Source organism: Ceratotherium simum, chromosome 35 (assembly GCF_057802395.1).
Source record: "Ceratotherium simum simum isolate JZ-2026a chromosome 35, ASM5780239v1, whole genome shotgun sequence".
NCBI classification, from domain to species: Eukaryota; Metazoa; Chordata; class Mammalia; order Perissodactyla; family Rhinocerotidae; genus Ceratotherium; species Ceratotherium simum.
The window spans coordinates 15,295,637-15,312,012 of record NC_141934.1 but is presented as its reverse complement, the minus strand read 5'-3'; the positions used below and the strand labels follow the sequence as shown (position 1 = coordinate 15,312,012).

Below are 16,376 nucleotides of genomic sequence, written 5' to 3'. Positions count from 1 at the left end.
GGTCAGAAAAGAATGGAGAGAAGCCTATTACCTAGGCAGTATCAGGGAAAAGCTTGCATCTTCATGCTGGGTTTTATAATTTTATTTATTTATTTATTTATCCCCCCCCCCCCAAAGCCCCAGTAGATAGTTGTGTGTCATAGCTGCACATCCTTCTAGTTGCTGTATGTGGGACGTGGCCTCAGCATGGCCAGAGAAGCTGCGTCGGCGCGCGCCCAGGATCGAACCCGGGCTGCCAGCAGCAGAGCGCATGCACCCAACCGCCAAGCCACGGGGCCGGCCCATCATGCTGGATTTTGTTGATGTGTGTGTTTTGGATTCTGCCTGAATATTCCCAGATCCTAGATATCTGCTGGCTGGAACATAAAGCTGACCTGATGAAATTTTATATCTTTTTCTTGGAGCTTTTCCATCCATATAAAACCAGTCTATGGCACTCCAATACCTAGGCCTTGAGAGCCAGCTGATGTATAAAGGGTTTTTCTCTTTTACAGTGGGAATAGATTCTGCCATGCCTTCTAGTTTATTGTAACCACTAAACTTTTCTCTCCCTATACTGATCACTGGTGTGAATAATAGGCCATGTTCTTGGCTTTGTAAGAACGTGGCAGAGTTAAAGTTGGATCAAGGTTTGTTTTTTGAGGCAGGGTTGGTAATTATCCATACCTGATTCAGGGTTCATCTCTCCTCTCTTGTTAAGAGGATACTGACTCTTTGGAACTTGACTGGTATAATCAGGTCTCTCGTTCCCTTTCAGACTTTCTGCTGACCCCTCTGTCACCCACTGCCAGTCAGGGCAGTCCTTCATTCTGCGTTGGGAGTCTGGAAGAAGACTCACCCTTCCCTTCCTTTGCCCAGGTAAATCCTTTGCTTGTGAAGCAGCCTAAGGGTATTTACCATGAACTCTGCTGCTTGTTCTTTCTGGAAATCCTTCTTTTGGCGAAGGAGAGACTTACAGGCTAATGTTGCGTTGACTTTAATAATCATGGAAGGATGTCTTAAGAGGGAAGCTCATAGATTTAGTCTCAGATATTACTGTAGACTTACCAAGGAAAGAGGCTAGGGATAGCTCAGGGAGAAACAGAGTTTTAATTATTTAACAGATCATTAGATAATTGTGTACTGAGGGGCTGGGGATATATCAGTCAATTTTAACTGGTCCCTGGTTCTAGGACCTCTGATTCAAGTGGTATGTATCGGTTATATATGATAAACCATTCCTCTTCACTGTGGGAAGGGAAAGGTTGTCTTGGTTATCCTGTAACGAGCCAAACCAGGTTTCTTGGGGAGCTGGGTAGCAGAACACTAGGCTAGTGAGACTTGACATCAAATCATTTTATTAATGTTTTAAACAACAAGCAAACACTCAGCATTCTTCCATTCAGCTAACTGAAAAAGATGGACAGCTTGATGAGCACCCCCATAAGAAGTTATTAACTTGTTTGGGGCTAGTTTGGAATCATTAGCTTAACAGTTCTTTAGAGCAGTTGATAATGGATGTTTCTCACATACAAATGGCAGTTTGTGCTGAGAAATAAGCAGGAATTGAACTTTGGTAAGGAGAGTCCTGAAGTCAAGGAGGATGAAATAATTTGAGAGCAATCCTGAAAGTTAACTGCTTGGCTTCAGAGGTTATAAGCAGGTGGCTCCCAGGAGTTATGTCAAATGGCTAGGTATTTTTTTTTGTGAGGAAGATTGGCCCTGAGCTAACATCTACCAATCCTCCTCTTTTTGCTGAGGAAGACTGGCCCTGGGCTAACATCCATGCCCATCTTCCTCCACTTTATATGGGACGCCTGCCACAGCATGGCCTGACACGTGGTGCGTTGGTGTGCGCCCAGGATCAGAACTGGCGCACCCCGGGCTGCCGCAGTGGAGTGCGCACGCTTAACTGCTTGGGCCACTGGGCCAGCCCCTTAACTAGGTTTTATTGCCATTGTTTTTTTAATATTTTGAAAAACTTCAAACTTTAAAGAGTTGAAAGAATAGTATAATGAACACTCATACCTTTCACCTAGATTCACCAATTGTTACTATTTTGCTATATTTGCTTTTTTTTTTTTTTTTTTTTTTTGCTGTGTTGAAAATAAGTTACAGACCTCATGAATGACACTTTACCACTAAATACTTAGGAGATACATGCCCCCAAAATGACATTCTTCTATATAACCACGTTTATCATTATCACATCAAAAAAATTACAACTGATTCAATATCTAATGTAGTACATATTTCTATTTTGCCATTTGTCCCAGTGTCCTGTATTTTCAGTCGGAGTCAAAGTTTGCTGATTGCATTTAGTTGTCAAATCTCTTTAGTCTCCTTTGATCCATAACAGTTCCTCTGGCCTCTGTTTTTTTTTTTTTTTTTTGCCCATGTCATGGATATTTTTGAAGTATCCATACCAGTTGCTTTATAGAATGTTCTACAGTTGGGATTTGTCTGATTATTCCTTCATGAGTGGATTCAGATCAAACATTTAAACATTTGGTGGCAAGAATAAAACATAGGTGATATATGTTTTAATGACCTTTTAAGAGTAAGATGATTCTGGGCCAGCCCCAGTAGCCTAGTGGTTAAGTTCAGTGTGCCTCACTTCTGCAGCCCAGGTTCAGATCCCGGGTGCGGACCTATGCCACTCGTGGCCGTGCTGGGGCTGTGACCCACATACAAAATAGAGGAAGATTGGCACAGATGTTAGCTCGGGGTGAATCTTCCTTAGCCAAAAGGAAAAAAAAAAAAGATGATTGGATGCCTTTCTGTATTTGGACCCCAAACTCCCAGGGACCCAGGGAGATCATCAAAGTGGGACATGATGAAGAAAAGTTATTCAATGAAATCATTGTCTGCCAATCCAACTGATCTTGAATAACATGCAAGCCTCACTGTGGGAAACATACTTTAGGTCGAGGCATTCCTACTTGAATCTTGTGGAGCTTGTCTCTTTGTATTTTTCCAGGAGTAAAATTCACCCTGCTTTGAGTTGCACAGCATGTGTGGCAGATGGGACTCATAGTGGCCCTCAACCATTACAAAGCTGGCCTTGGCCAAGTGAGATGAAAAAGTTTCTTGGGCAGAAAGGATTGTTCTGATTTTACTATACTTGTAGGAATCTGGTCTATGCCTGGATTTAAAAGTTAATAAATAAGGAGCGATTGAAAAAGCAAAGACTATAAAACGTAATGAAGGCTGTTGGAGCAGTTTCAGGATCAAGTTATTCTTTTCATGGCCTTAAATAACTGAAGTTCGATTGCCAGGTGGTTTGTTTTAAAATTGGAGGGTACTACACACTGCTTACTCCAAGAGGTTGATGTTTTTAGGGGTCCTAAGAAGAGCAGGAAAATTTGTCAGAAGCAGGCAATGACACAAAGTCAGGATTCCCAACTTGCGAGTCTGGGTAAGAACCTCTTGTTCCTTCTTTGCAATATTTACCTGTTTCCTAAGGAACACAACAGCTTCTGGTTTCCCACCTTGTGGGTTTCACTGCCAATTCCATTGGTCAGGATATAGAGGACATGACCAAAACAATGTGTTAAGGGGAAAAGTACCTAGAAAATCTTTTTTCCAGAGGTGATAGTTGGTTCTTTGTCCCCGTAACCAGTTAGTGTCGAGGCAGGAGTCTGGCAAAGAAATTGGACCAGTTACTTAAATTCTGTTTCCCTCCCTTTCCCATTTTGGCAGATGCTAAGGGTTGGAAAAGCAAAAGCAGATGTGTGGCCCAAAACTGCTCCAAAGAAAGGTGAGGATGGCCCTCTGGTGAAGGGGAAATTGACCCCTTTCAGAAAGTACAAGGCTCTAGAGTTGTTTCTAGAATGGTAACACTGGTATTTTTTAGATGAAAACAGCTTAGTTCCTCCTGCACCTGTGGACAGTGACGGGGAGAGTGATAACTCGGACCGTGTTCCTGTGCCCAGCTTCCAGAATTCCTTCAGCCAAGCTATTGAAGCAGCCTTCATGAAGCTGGACACACCGGCTACTTCGGATCCCCTCTCTGGTAAAGGCAAAGGAGTGGAGTGCTCAGCTCAGGGTTGTCATTCCCACCTGGATCCAGTGGCAGACATCATCAGTCAGTCGGGCACTTTCCCTCTGAGCCTCTAGGCTCACGTTATAGTGTCAGCTAACATTCCATTTGGTATATCAGGACCTTTTTGCTACCCCAGATTAATTCTTGAGGCCTAGATGTGAAATTCTGAGGATGTTTTTTTTTCCCCTTCTAAGACACAGAAGTGGAGGGTGGATTTTAGAATCCTGAGTTAGTAAAGGGTGGCTAATAGAAGGAAAAGTCAGGCTCGAAGCCCACCCCAACTCTGTGGTATTCATTAGACAAGAGTAACACTAACATTTATGGTGTGCTTTCTATGTGCCTGGCATTGTGCTAATTTTATTCTCTCAATAACCCTATTAAATGGGTATAACTCTTACATTACTGATGAGGAAAGGGAGGTCTAGGGATGTAAAGTGACTTGCCCAAAAGTAAACACCTCGAGTGTGCAAGGACTGGTATGTGAATCCAGGCAGTCTTAATTCCAAAGCCTGCATTCCTACTTCCTCTGACTCTCAGTAACGAAAACTGGCCAGGGGACAAGGGGATGGCATTCTAAGCTAAGCTCTCTTTCTGTGTTTCCCTCTAGAAGAGAAAGGAGGAAAGAAAAGAAAAAAACAGAAACAGAAGCTACTGTTCAGCACCTCAGTCGTCCACACCAAGTGACACTACTGGCCCAGGCTACCTTCTCTGTTTCGTTTTCTTTTTTCCGTGCTTTTGTTTTGCTGCTGTGATTTTTAAGTATTTGAGTTTGGACAGATTAGCTCTGGGGGGAGGGGGTTTCCACAGTGTGAGGGGGAACCAAGAAAATTTTAAATACAGTGTATTTTCCAGCTTCCTGTCTTTACACCAAAATAAAGTATTGACACTCATAAGAGATCTCTTCCTGCCAAGGTTTTTAGTTCATTGCCAGCTTAGTCTGTTTGACTCCTGTTAGTTTTTCTCAACCCCAAATAAGTTTGAGTCCCTTCAACATCCCTTGGAGCAGCCCAAACCAGTGGTATAGCAGCACCAGCACTGCTCTGACATGTCAAGGCATCATGGTTTCAGCATACCTACCAGTCTGTCATTTAAAAATAGTTGAATCTTTTCTATCTGTTCTGTTCTCCTCTTGTTAAAGAAACAGAAGGGTGGGAATTAAATGGATTTAGGATACCCAGCTTGAATTGCCATTTTTCTTCTGACAAATGCCCAGGCTGTGGTGCCAGACCTAGGTTGCATTTGCATGTGTGATGGAGGGTTTTGCCTCTTGAACATGGCTTCTGTTTAGCAAGGAAAGCTGTAACTGTCACTAACTGAGGAAGCCCTGGGACCTGCCAACCTTTAGATCAAGCTGTTTCGAGTGACAGGGGCCTGAGTTGTAGGAGCAGAGTCTGGCACACCTGGAGGCAGAGCAGGGCAGCTTTGAAAGCAGTGGGGTTGCCCTGCACCCCTCTGTGTTTAGAGCAGTCTTATGCCCTGGTTTGAGCTGAATTTGAGTGATGTGAATTCTTTTGCTGCTTAATAAAGTGACCTCCAGGTGTAATAGAATGTGAAGGCAAATAGTTGCAATAAAGCACCTGCAGAAGCAATGTGAGCTTTCTGGTTTTTTAAAGTTCATTACAGGTCAGCTAGACATACTTCTTCACTAGATTAAAGTAACAGCTACTATGAGCTTGAGCAATTCTGCTGTCATGGAGTAATGTCTTTCCTAGTGTCAGGCCTCAAGGGTTCTTGAGCTGGGCTTAGCTTTAACCTGCAATTCTTAAAAGGAAGAGGTTCAGAGACCCTGGGTCAGGAACTCTCCTGGGTGGATTAGGGTGTTCCAGCCCTCAGATGAGGGGGCATGTTGAAGCAAAAAGCACAAATCTTTCTGTTGAATGTGTAAGGTACTTTGAGTGACATCCATTTTATTATGGAGAAAACAGATCTGAGAAATGTCATGTCATTAGTGGGTAGCAGATCAAAACTGACCACAAGTCTCTCATCCCTCTTAATCCGTGTGTGTGTGTGGCAGTCTCACCTGGCTTCAGGTGTAAGGCAAGAGGGAAGGGTGGAACAGAAAACTACCAGAAGTTGGCAGCTGCTACTCGGCTTTGTAATAATGAGGTCAGGTGAGGCCAGGTTTTTCCCCCTCAAGAAAAGTGCAAGAACTGCATTTTTTATCAAGTTACCTGATTAAGTATTGGCAAGGAATCTGGTATTTTTAAGGCCCTGTGAGTCATTACTGAGACCAGCTGAGTCTCACTAATACTTTTCTGCTCTAAATGACTGTTTGCTTAGGGCCCGTCCTAGGGTCTGGGGATACAGGGCCTCAGATGGGAGGCTATGCATCCACTACCACATAGGGAGCCAATCTTCCCACCGAGGCCAGGGGTAGAGGGGGAAAGAGACTTGGCCAAGTCATGAACTTCGTAAGTATGCTAAGTGCTAGAGAAGCCAAATACATTTATTAAAACTGTTCTTGGCCAGGCAATTAGAATACAAAGATGTCTGTAACTGTAAGGGGTTCATAACCTGTATAAACACTTAACTAGGAACGCTAGGTAAAGGTGACCTCAGTTTATTTTAAGTGAATAAGTCCTCCACCTCGAGTTGGTAACTTGGCCTGTGTTTGCCACTCATCCAGTCTGGAGAATTGTAGAAGATGCCGCTGCCTCCTAGTGTCCTGTTCCAACAAGTGGGTCCTGAGGCTTGAGCACAGTGCAGCCTGCAGAGCTTCACTCCATTGCTTCAGCAGCCTCCTCACCACCACTGTCTGACAGCTCCTCCTCACCAGACTCCTCTTCTAGTAAACAGCTTCTTGTGACAGACTTCTGGATAGCTTCCCGCTCTCCTGGAGAAAGGCAGACAGCAAAAGCAGGGATGAAAGATGTCTTTGGGAGTAACCTCTTACTCAGCTAGAAGAGGTCAGTCACTGCTCCGTGGGCACTGGGCTAGTGCTGCTTACCTTCATCAGTGCAGTTCTGCAGCAAGATCAACAGCTGTCTCCTGTTGTACTGAATCAGGAACTTCTGACATGTTCTAATTGTACCTGGCACATGAAAGAGCTTTGTGGTCAACAGCTTGTGAAAGGCGTCTGCCTCAAAGACAGAACTAGGGGAAAGTATCTTGTTCATGGCAGGATAGCAGGAAGACTCACCCATCAGTTAAGACTGAACTCTGAGCCTGTTACCTATTGAAAATCAGCAGCCATACCACATGCACCCCTACCTCCCACATGTAAGGTGTTGAGAAAACAGGGGTAACGGTGTCCTTTGTTCTCCAAGTATGTGATGAAGGGAAGAGCTGACCACACAAGCTGGTAGAATTCCTTCCGGCATCGAAGTAGCACTATTCCAGTATAGGCATTGAGGTATCGCACTGCAGCAGGAAAGAAAGAATCATTTGGGGAAAGTGGATTCTCAGGAGCAGGTTAAAAATTTTAGGGTAACCAAGAGCCTACTATGTGCCAGAGAATGTTCAAGGCAGTGGCACTTGGGATGCATCAGTAGTAAAAACAGATTCCTGAAGGAAAAAAAAATTTTAGGACCTTCATTTATGGAAGGGGGATTACCACCACCCAGTGCCTTACGCACCACTCAGAATTGTTGAATGAATTTCGAATTTTAAATGCTCTTCTAATTCACTGACTAGTTAACTCAGTAAATGGGGATGAGGGTAGGGGTGGAGATCCATCTTCCTCAGAAAACCCTTGGCTGAAAAACAAGTTGTTCTACTGTATCTGGGCTCTATAGGTTCTTGCAGCAGCCAAGGGAGTCTCACCTAATGTAGGAAAGTTGTGCTTATGTGCATTTCTCCAGGATTCCATTTCAAGCATATGGTAAAAGAAGGGAAGAATTTAGATAGTGTGGCTGTGGGGAGGGCCCTCTTCCTCATTTATATACACACTATGTGTGTTCTGTACCTTACCGGCCCTATTAAGGGCTTTTCAGAGATAATTTTATCAATATGTTTTTTCCATGTGATGTCAATGTAGCTAGTCAAATAACTTGCCCGGAACTATACACGGCTCCCCTCATTTAATTCTAACCATCCTATTAAATTCAATCGCAGTCCCCAATATACACACGTCAAATAAGTACAGGGCATTCTTGCCCAAAGTTCCACTGCCTTCTGCTCTTAGATCTCCGCCTAACCTCGGATTGTCCAGACCTCGGGCTCGGGGTCCCAGACGCCTCAAGAGGACGATATCGTAGAGAGGATGGTGCATCGGGCTTGGCAGCTCCTAGGTCGCTCTTGCCCCTTCTTTCTCCCCCCTCCGACCCTTGCTCCCTCCAAATCCCGCTGTCCTTCCGGTTCCCCAGCACCCTCGCACCGGCAAAACCAATGGAGCAGGCGGCCGCGCCGAAAGTCCCGTGCAAGCGGGCGATCGTGTCCCGTACGAGGTTGCCCAGCACTCGGTCCTCTAGACTCAGCCGGCAGCGGGGGTCGTCAGACACCACTTCGCAGAGCAGGTACCTGCGGCGGGCGAGAGGGAGGTGAGCGCGGGGCCAGGGCCGCAGGGACCCAGCGGGAAGGAACGCTTACCTGTGCTTGAACCGCACCATGGCCGCCTCCTCGCCCGGCGGCCGGACGCGCAAACCGGACGTCTGCGTTTCCACCAGCGGCCAATGGGAAGATAGCCTCCGCAGTCTTGCAGCCACTCAGAGAGGGAGGCGGGATAGGTGGGCGGAGCTAGAATGTTGAGAGGCCAAGCCCAGTGTCAGTCTCTCAAGCTCCGCCTCCCTCTGCGTTTGCAGAGCGCGTGCGTGCTGCTGAGAGAGTCTCTGAATTAGTCGTTTGGCAGCTGGCTTCTGGGGTTCAGCGGCTTCTATCTGTGACGGGTGGTTCTGCTCCACGCCTGAGTTTGCAATACTGTGTAGGATGCAGCCACTGCATTTGGGGCCCTCGAGACGTTTATTTTCTGTTACCTTGCAATACAGTTGTGTATGCATTTATATTCTCTCCCCAAGCTGGACGGTGGAACTTTTGAGGGCAAGACTTTGCATTTACAAGCCAGAAATTGACGCGGGAAATGGGACCCTTATTTTCAAGTTAGAGCTCAAGTTAATTTTTCCATACACCAAAATATGTTATTACTGTTTGGGCTTTTCAACAATCTTATGGAGACAGGTGTATTGTCTCGTTTTTTGTTTGCAAAAACAATCTGTGGTCGTTATATTTTCCAGTTTTTTAACAGAAAAGCACAAAGAAGCAAATAAAAATGTTATAATCCTAGCACCCAGAGAGAACAATTTATCATGTAGGATGTGTTCTTCGGTCGTTTTCCGCTTGAGCCAGTGGTTCTCAAAGTGAGATCCAGGGACCACTGGGTTTTCTGAGACTGTTTCAGGGAATCCTGAACGTCTAAATTACTTTCGTAATAATACTAAGATGTTATTTGCCTTTTTCCCTCTCTCAGAGTGGACAGTAAAGTTTTCCAGAGGCTACAATGATATGTGCTGACATTATTGCTCTGACTGCTAATAGAATTGTGTATTGTATTTTAAACATTTCTCAGTTTTAATATCCATGGTAAGTATCAATATATCCCACAAAACCAAAAGCTCTTTGGGATTCTCAATAATTTGAGTGTAAAAGGGTCCTGAGACAAAAAGTTTGAGATGAGAGCTGCTGCCTTATGTTAAATTATATTTTTCCTTTTATTTTCTTTTTAAAAATAGGATCATACTGTTTAGTACTTTTTTTCTGCTTGAAAATCTTTTTTAAAAACTAATTGAGGTATAACATACATAAACTGCATATTAAGTGTACAATTCAATGAATTTTTATATATGTATAGATTGGTGTAACCATCACCCAGATTAGGACATAGAGCATTTCCAGCACCCAAGAAGGTTCCTGTGCCCTCTTCCCAGTCAAAAACCTTCCCAGAAGTAACCTCTGTTCTGCCTTCTATCATGATAGATTAGCTTTGCCTGTTCTTGAACTCTATATTATATAAATATCCAACAGCACGTTTTTGTGTGTGTGTGTCTGGCTCCTTTTGCTCAGCATATCTGTAAGATTCATCATTCCTGTTGTTTGACTATATTTCTATGTCAACTCTTCCACAATGTGATTTTTCAGCTGCACAGTCTTGCATTGTTTGGATGTACCGCTGTTAAATTGGTCAATTTTCCCATGATGGACGTTTAAATTAGTTCCAGATTTTCTTGTTATACCCAGCACTTTGATGTACAGCCTTGTAACTAGGTCTTTATACCCATCCCTGGCTATTTGTAGAACTGTCATGGACTTGGCTGGCCCTGTGAGGTCTATGAAGGCAGGCGGGTTTCACAACTGATTATTTGCAAGATTATGTGGAATGAGTTCTCAATTTTCCCCTGTCTCACTCTTCGCCACCTTAAAGGAAGGATGCTGAGGAAGGAAGGGGAGGAGGGAGAGCAGTGGCCCCGCTGAGGGACCAGTGTGTCTACTCTCTCCTCCCCCAAGAATATAACCTCATTATCCAAAAACGGATGAGCGTCCTCCCTTGGCCAGCAGGGGGCGTCAGAGGCCCGTAGTGCGTGGAGAAAGACACCGCCTCACAGCACCTCCTCCCACTCCCGTCTCTAAAATAACGCCCCTAGCACTTCCCAGCCTCAACACACTTAATCCCAACGCCGCGCCCGTTTTATGCCTGCCGTTGGGGCTCAAACCAAAGTCACACATCCAATATGGAGCAGGAGAGAATTCGAATCCAAAGCCATCCGACTCCAGGTCTGGCTCTCGTCTACTCGGCTGACGTCCTGTGCATGGTTTCGCTTGCCCACTTCGTGTAAGATGCAGAGACTACAAACGTGGGGTCGAATCCCTTCTCCCTCAATTTCCAGCCACGTGCTGTCGGGGAGGTTAATTCACGTCTCTAGATCTCAGTTTCCTCATCTGTGCAATGGGATAATAATGGCTCCTCCCTCGTGGGTGGAAACGAGATTTAAAGGAGACAACGTGGGCAAAACGCCTGGCTGTGAACGCACAGTAAACGCTGTTCTGAATGAATGATTTACTCCTCCCCGCAGGCCTAGCCCCCGGAGGAAGCACGCTGGGGCGGTCCCGGGCCTCCCCTCCTCGGACCAGGCCCGGCCCCCGCCGGCCCCACCAGGGTCCAGACAGCGCGGTAGCCTGGGGCGGGCGGTGTCGGCTGTGTAGCCCGCTCCCCGCGGTAATTAGCCGGTGCCAGCTCCGGCTCCGCCAGCCGCTAATTACACGTCTCCTAATGAGGCCGGCGGCTGTTTGCAATCACCCGGGTCCCCGCCGCGCGGCGCGGGAGGCCGCGGGGGAATCCGCCCGCCGGGGCGTGGACGGCGGCTGCCTCCTGGGCCGCGAGGTCCGCTTGGCGGCGACGGCTGCGCGCCCGGGCCGCGTCCGCCCCCGGAACGCCGTGCCGGCAGGGGCGGGGGCGAGGTGCCACCGTCAGTCACCTCCACTCTCTCCCCAGCCGTGTCACAGAGCCGTGATTATCCCCACTTTACAGGAGAGCAAGGGGACTGAGGCTCGGAGAGGCGAACTCACACAGGCGCAAAACGCACGCTGGGCTAGGCTGATGGTGCTCTCTCTGACCGCTGGCCTATCACTTAACCCTTTCAGGTACTGCCTGGATCCAGGGGTGCTCGCTGATGGGGTTACTCCAGGGACTCCTCAGGAGAGCAGGTCTCGGATCAGACACATGCAGGATGGGAGGGGGCAGCCTTGGGAAACTTAATTTGAGCACCTCCCCTTCTTCCCACCTGAGGGTTCCCGCCCTCAATTTGCCCTTTTGGATCAGACACGAAACTGAATTAAAATTTACTTGGAAACATAAATCACAACCCATTTCGCAGACTGGGAAATTCCCTCTGGAGCATTCCCTAGGAGGTGGTTGGGGCAACTGCTAAAATGCTTCCATTAGATGGGCGTGGGAAACTGTGTACCTCCTTCCGGGGCCTTCTGGGGTGGGGGCTGCCTTTATTCTTCATCTTTATCTTCTGGGCTACTGTTTTATTAGGCTCTCACTGTGTGCCAGGCACTGTACTAAACACTTTATGTGTTTGACTTCATTTAGTCCTCACAACAACCCTGGGAAGGTAGGTCTCTGAGGCACAGAGAGGGAAATGAGTTGCCCAAGGTCACACAGTAATTTCAGCAGACAAAAGATCTTTTGTCCTATCCCAAAACCTGTGCTTTTAACACCTTGCTCTCTACCTCTTCTGGGATGTCTGGGACCTAGAAGGATATTCAAAGAAGGCAAACCCAGTTGGAGTGCCATTCTGAAGTGCCTTTGGCATCAAGGGGGTCCCCATGGATGCTGCCATCGCTGATGGTGACAAAGGAAAATTGTATCTGCCTCAGCATTTTGTTAAGCAGCCGCTGCTCATTAGGGGCTCCTGCTCCTCTAATCCAATCAACCAATTCCCTGTAAAAGCTTTATGGAGACAATCTGGGTAAAATTAAACCCTCCATCTGCCTGGCCAGGGGCCTGGGGAGCTGCTGCATCCTCCAGGTTTCTGGGGCAGACATGGCCCTCCCTGGACCTCACAGACAACACCACATCTCGCTCCTCCCGGTCCCCACTGCCTTGTGGACCTCTTTCCCTCTTCCCTCCCTGTTGTGAGGATTCACCCATCCAAAAGTTAATTGAAATTACAAGGGCACCACTGTTTGACCTGGCAATTTCTCTGCCAGGAATTTATCCCACAGAGATTCTTGCACTTGCACCGAATGACAGGTGAAGGAGGAGGTGTCTTGCAGCATTGTTGTGATAGCAAAAGGCTACCTCCGTGTCTGTCAGAGAGGATCCACTGTCTGTGTTTATTTATTGGACAACCATGTGGCAGAGAATGTTCTAAACGCTTTACATAGATTGACATTTAATCTTCACAACTACCCTCTAAAGTAGGTATTTGATTTTATTAACCCCATTTTACAGATGAGGAAACCGAGGCACAGAGAAGACAAGTAGCTTGGCCAAGCTTCACATAGCTAGTAAGCAGAAGGGCCAGGATATGAACCAGGCAGCCCCTGTCCTTCACCACCATCCTGTACAGCTTCTCTGTTTTTACATTCATGGAAAATTTCCAAAGGTGACACAAAAGCTGTTGATGGTGGTTACTTCTGGGGAGAGGAATTAAAGGTGAGAAGTAGGAGGAGGAACTCATTTTTTTACTGTGTACCTTTTTACCTTTTGTGCCATATTATTTTACCAAGTGCATATGTCAGTTTCATAATTTAGAAGAGTTACTGAGCCCCAGTCCCCAAAGTTTGTTGTTACTACTCCTTACCTCAATCCTAGAAATGGGTACTATCATTATCCCCATTTTGCAGGTGAGGAAGCTGAGCTCACCAAGGTAATCTGGTTGGGCCACGTGACTGGGAATGGCAAAGGAGGGGGGACTCTCAAGCCAGTGCTCATTCTCCAAATTTATATTAGCCTCCCGTGCTTGGAAAGTTGAGAGGGGAGAAAAGTAATTAAAAGCATGGACTCCAGAGCCAGCTCACCTGGGTTCAAGCCCTGACTCAGCCACTCACCAGCTGTGTGACCTTGGGCATGTCACTTTCCCTCTCTGAACCTCAGTTTCCTCTCTGGGAGGATTAAATGACTTACCTCCACGTCAAGTGCTTAGAACCGGGCCTGTCGCATTGTGAGTGCTCAAGAAATGTTAGGTATTTTTGTATCATTGTCCTGAATGTTGTCTTCACCAATTTTAAGCTCAGAGCAGTTCCTTCTCCCAGATGGTGGGTCCAGCTGTGGCTGCTCCAGGCCTCTCCCCGAAGGGCAAGGCCCAGCCACCCTGTGCAGTAGCCTCCAGCGAAGTCCTTTGGAATTGGTTCTCCTGGGTTATCCCCATGTGGTGGCTGCGATCAGAAGGGATCACATTACCAGAGCTGAAAAAAGGGGCAGAGCCGCAGGGCTGGTGTGGCCCAGATCCAGGGTGAGGCTGCGCCGGGCAGCCTCCCAGTTCGGGATGTTCCCAGCGCCTTCCCACCACTCATGCTTAGAGGGAGAAGGGCCTCAAAATAGCTGTTGCTTCCCCAGCACGGCGCTAGGCCAGGGACAGGAATAGACATCTGGGGGTGGCCGCCTCAGCTTCCCTCAGGGGCCCTGGGGGACAGGGAATAAGCAGAGGCCAGACTCCCCCCAGTGCAGGGGGGCGCATAGTGCAGCTGTCAATATGTGGTGACCCACCTGTGACAGTCCAGCCCAGGGAAAGTGTTGCCCCAGCTGGGGCTGGCTGGTCAGCGGGTCACCAGCACTGGCCAGATACTGGGCGGGCCTGGATTCTTAGACCAATAGGAAGTGCCCTTCAACATTGGCTTCTACATTCTGCTCTTGGCAGGTGGGGAAACTGAGGCCCAGAGAGAGGTTCACGTGCTTGAGATCACAAAAGCTGGTTAGAAGCCAAGCTGACAGAAGAGGCAGGCCTTGGGGCTTTGAAAGGCAGTATAGGATGGTGGTTAAAGGACTCAGACTGTCTAGGTTCAAATCCAGCCTCTACTACTTATGACCTGCATGCTCTCAGGCCTCAGTTTCATTACCTGTAAACTGGGCATGATAATAGTATCCACCTACTTTAGTGGTTATGAAGACCAAATGAGTAATACTTGTGTGCTGTTATGCTTGCTATTGTTTTCCCACCAGATTCCTCACTCACTTATTCCTAAGGCGTTGGCTGAACACCTGCCATGGGCCAGGCACAGTGCGAGGCCTAAGTCAGTGTAGCTCACAGTGTGGCCAGAAGAAACCAGTTGACATTTCAGGGAGCCTGCCAGGTGCTAACTACTGTGCTAAGCATTTTTACCTACATTATCTTGTTTATTCCTCATGCCAACCTATGAGGAGCCATTATCATGTCCTGTTTTATGGATGAGGGGAGGGAGGCTCAGAGAGGTGAAGTCACTCCTCCAGGGTCACAAAGCCTGGAGGTAGCAGAGCCAGGATTTGAAACCCAGGCTGCCTACCTGCTTAGCCCATACAAGTAACCACCGTGTGACACTCTCTTTACTGGGGAGATGAACAAGTCATTCAGTTGGTGCAGTCCAGGGGTTGGGTAGGAGGTGTTGGGCTCATGGGGGAGGGCTCCACTCTCCCAGCATTAATATTTATCACCCCAGCCCCCACACACCAGTCCCATGTCAGATGGGGAATGGTCCCCAGCCCACACTACTGAATTCCCACCTCCATTCCCCTGGGGTTCCCTGAGTACCAACTATGTGCTACGCCTGTGCTAGGCTCTGAGAACACAAAGAAGACTTCATCCTTGCCCTGAAATTGCTCACGGTGTGGTGAGAGAGCTAGGTTGCTAAAATGGCAAGAGCAATTCAGGGGCAGCTGCTGTGATGAGGGTAAGAATGGGGGCAAGTAGAGGTACCTAACTCAGCCTGGGAGGTCAGGGAAGGCTTCCTGGAGGTGGTGATGTCTGAGCTGAGTCCCAAAGGAGAAAAAGAGTTAACCAGGAGAAGAGAGAGGTGGTAGGAAAGAGCGTTTTAGGCAGAGGGACAGCTTGTGCAAGGAGGAAGTGCTGAGTTCCAGGAACTGTGAGTAGCTGGGGGTAGAGGTGTGGGTGAGGGGCACTCAGGCATAGCGATGGACGGGGACAGGTCATTCAGGGCCTTGCTGCCCACACTAAGGGGCTTGGATACTATCTGGAGGGCTGAGAGAATGAAATCGGGGGCTGGAAGTTTCCCTCTGGCTTTGGGGGAGGATGGACCTCAGGAGGCTGGACTGACCACTGTGAGGAGGCTGCCTGGAGGGAGAAGAGAGGCTTGGACTAGGGTGCTGGAGGTCAGGGGAGAGGGAATTGGGCAATTTTGTGAAGGTTTTAGAGGTAGACTTGGTTGTGTATTGCTGCATAATAGATCACTCCAAAACTTTGTGGCTTAAAACACTTATTTTTCATGATTCTGTGGGGTGACAGTAGTTCTGCTTCATGTGGCGTCAGCTGGGGCACTGGGATGGCTGGAAGGCTCTGAAATGGCCCCACCCACATGGCTGGCAGTCGGTGCTGGCTGCTGGCTGGGAGCTCAGCTGGGGCTGTTGGCTGGGGGGCCTCAGTTCACCTCCATGTGGGCTCCCCATGCGCCTTGGGCTTCTCGCAGCATAGCAGCTGGCTTCCAAGAAGCAGAAGCTGCCATGCTTTTAATGTCTGTGCTCAGGAGTCCCAGAACATCGCTTCTGCTGCATCCTTATAGTCAAAGCCAGTCCCAAGACCAGCCTCATTCAAGGGGAGGGGAAATAAGCACTACCTCTTTTATTGTTACTATTATTTGTACATATTATTATATGTACAATTTAGTGGCATTTAGTGCATTCACAATGCTGTGCAACCAACACCCCTCCTTAATTTCAACTTTGTTATCACCTCGTAAGAACACCCTGTACCCACTAAGCCATTAC

General features: G+C 47.5%; 2 protein-coding genes across 2 annotated transcripts in view; one reads left to right on the top strand and one right to left on the bottom strand.

Annotated features, from left to right (window-relative positions):
* RNF10 (ring finger protein 10) overlaps window positions 1-4,919 on the top strand; it is a 33,187-nt gene extending 28,268 nt beyond the window's left edge. The window contains exons 14-17 of the mRNA XM_014787062.2: window positions 758-858; window positions 3,682-3,739; window positions 3,836-3,994; window positions 4,632-4,919. Coding sequence (XP_014642548.1) covers window positions 758-858; window positions 3,682-3,739; window positions 3,836-3,994; window positions 4,632-4,708 — 395 coding nt within the window. The 3' untranslated portion in view covers window positions 4,709-4,919. The remainder of the gene's footprint in view (window positions 1-757; window positions 859-3,681; window positions 3,740-3,835; window positions 3,995-4,631) is intronic.
* Window positions 4,920-6,452: 1,533 nt separating this feature from the next.
* On the bottom strand, window positions 6,453-8,633 carry POP5 (POP5 ribonuclease P/MRP subunit). Its single transcript, XM_004429906.3, has 5 exons — window positions 8,552-8,633; window positions 8,340-8,482; window positions 7,235-7,384; window positions 6,972-7,055; window positions 6,453-6,857 (listed from the first exon to the last, which is right to left on the bottom strand). The coding sequence occupies exons 1-5, from the start codon at window positions 8,569-8,571 to the stop codon at window positions 6,742-6,744; spliced, it is 513 nt and encodes a 170-aa protein (XP_004429963.1). The 5' UTR covers window positions 8,572-8,633; the 3' UTR covers window positions 6,453-6,741.
* Window positions 8,634-16,376: the final 7,743 nt, after the last annotated feature.

Coding starts and splice junctions, on each gene's coding strand:
- POP5 (XM_004429906.3), bottom strand. CDS start 8,571: ATGGTGCGGTTCAAGCACAG. Junction 8,483..8,551: donor ATGGTGCGGTTCAAGCACAG/GTAAGCGTTCCT, acceptor CGCCCGCCGCAG/GTACCTGCTCTGCGAAGTGG. Junction 7,385..8,339: donor CTGCTCCATTGGTTTTGCCG/GTGCGAGGGTGC, acceptor TTCCTGCTGCAG/TGCGATACCTCAATGCCTAT.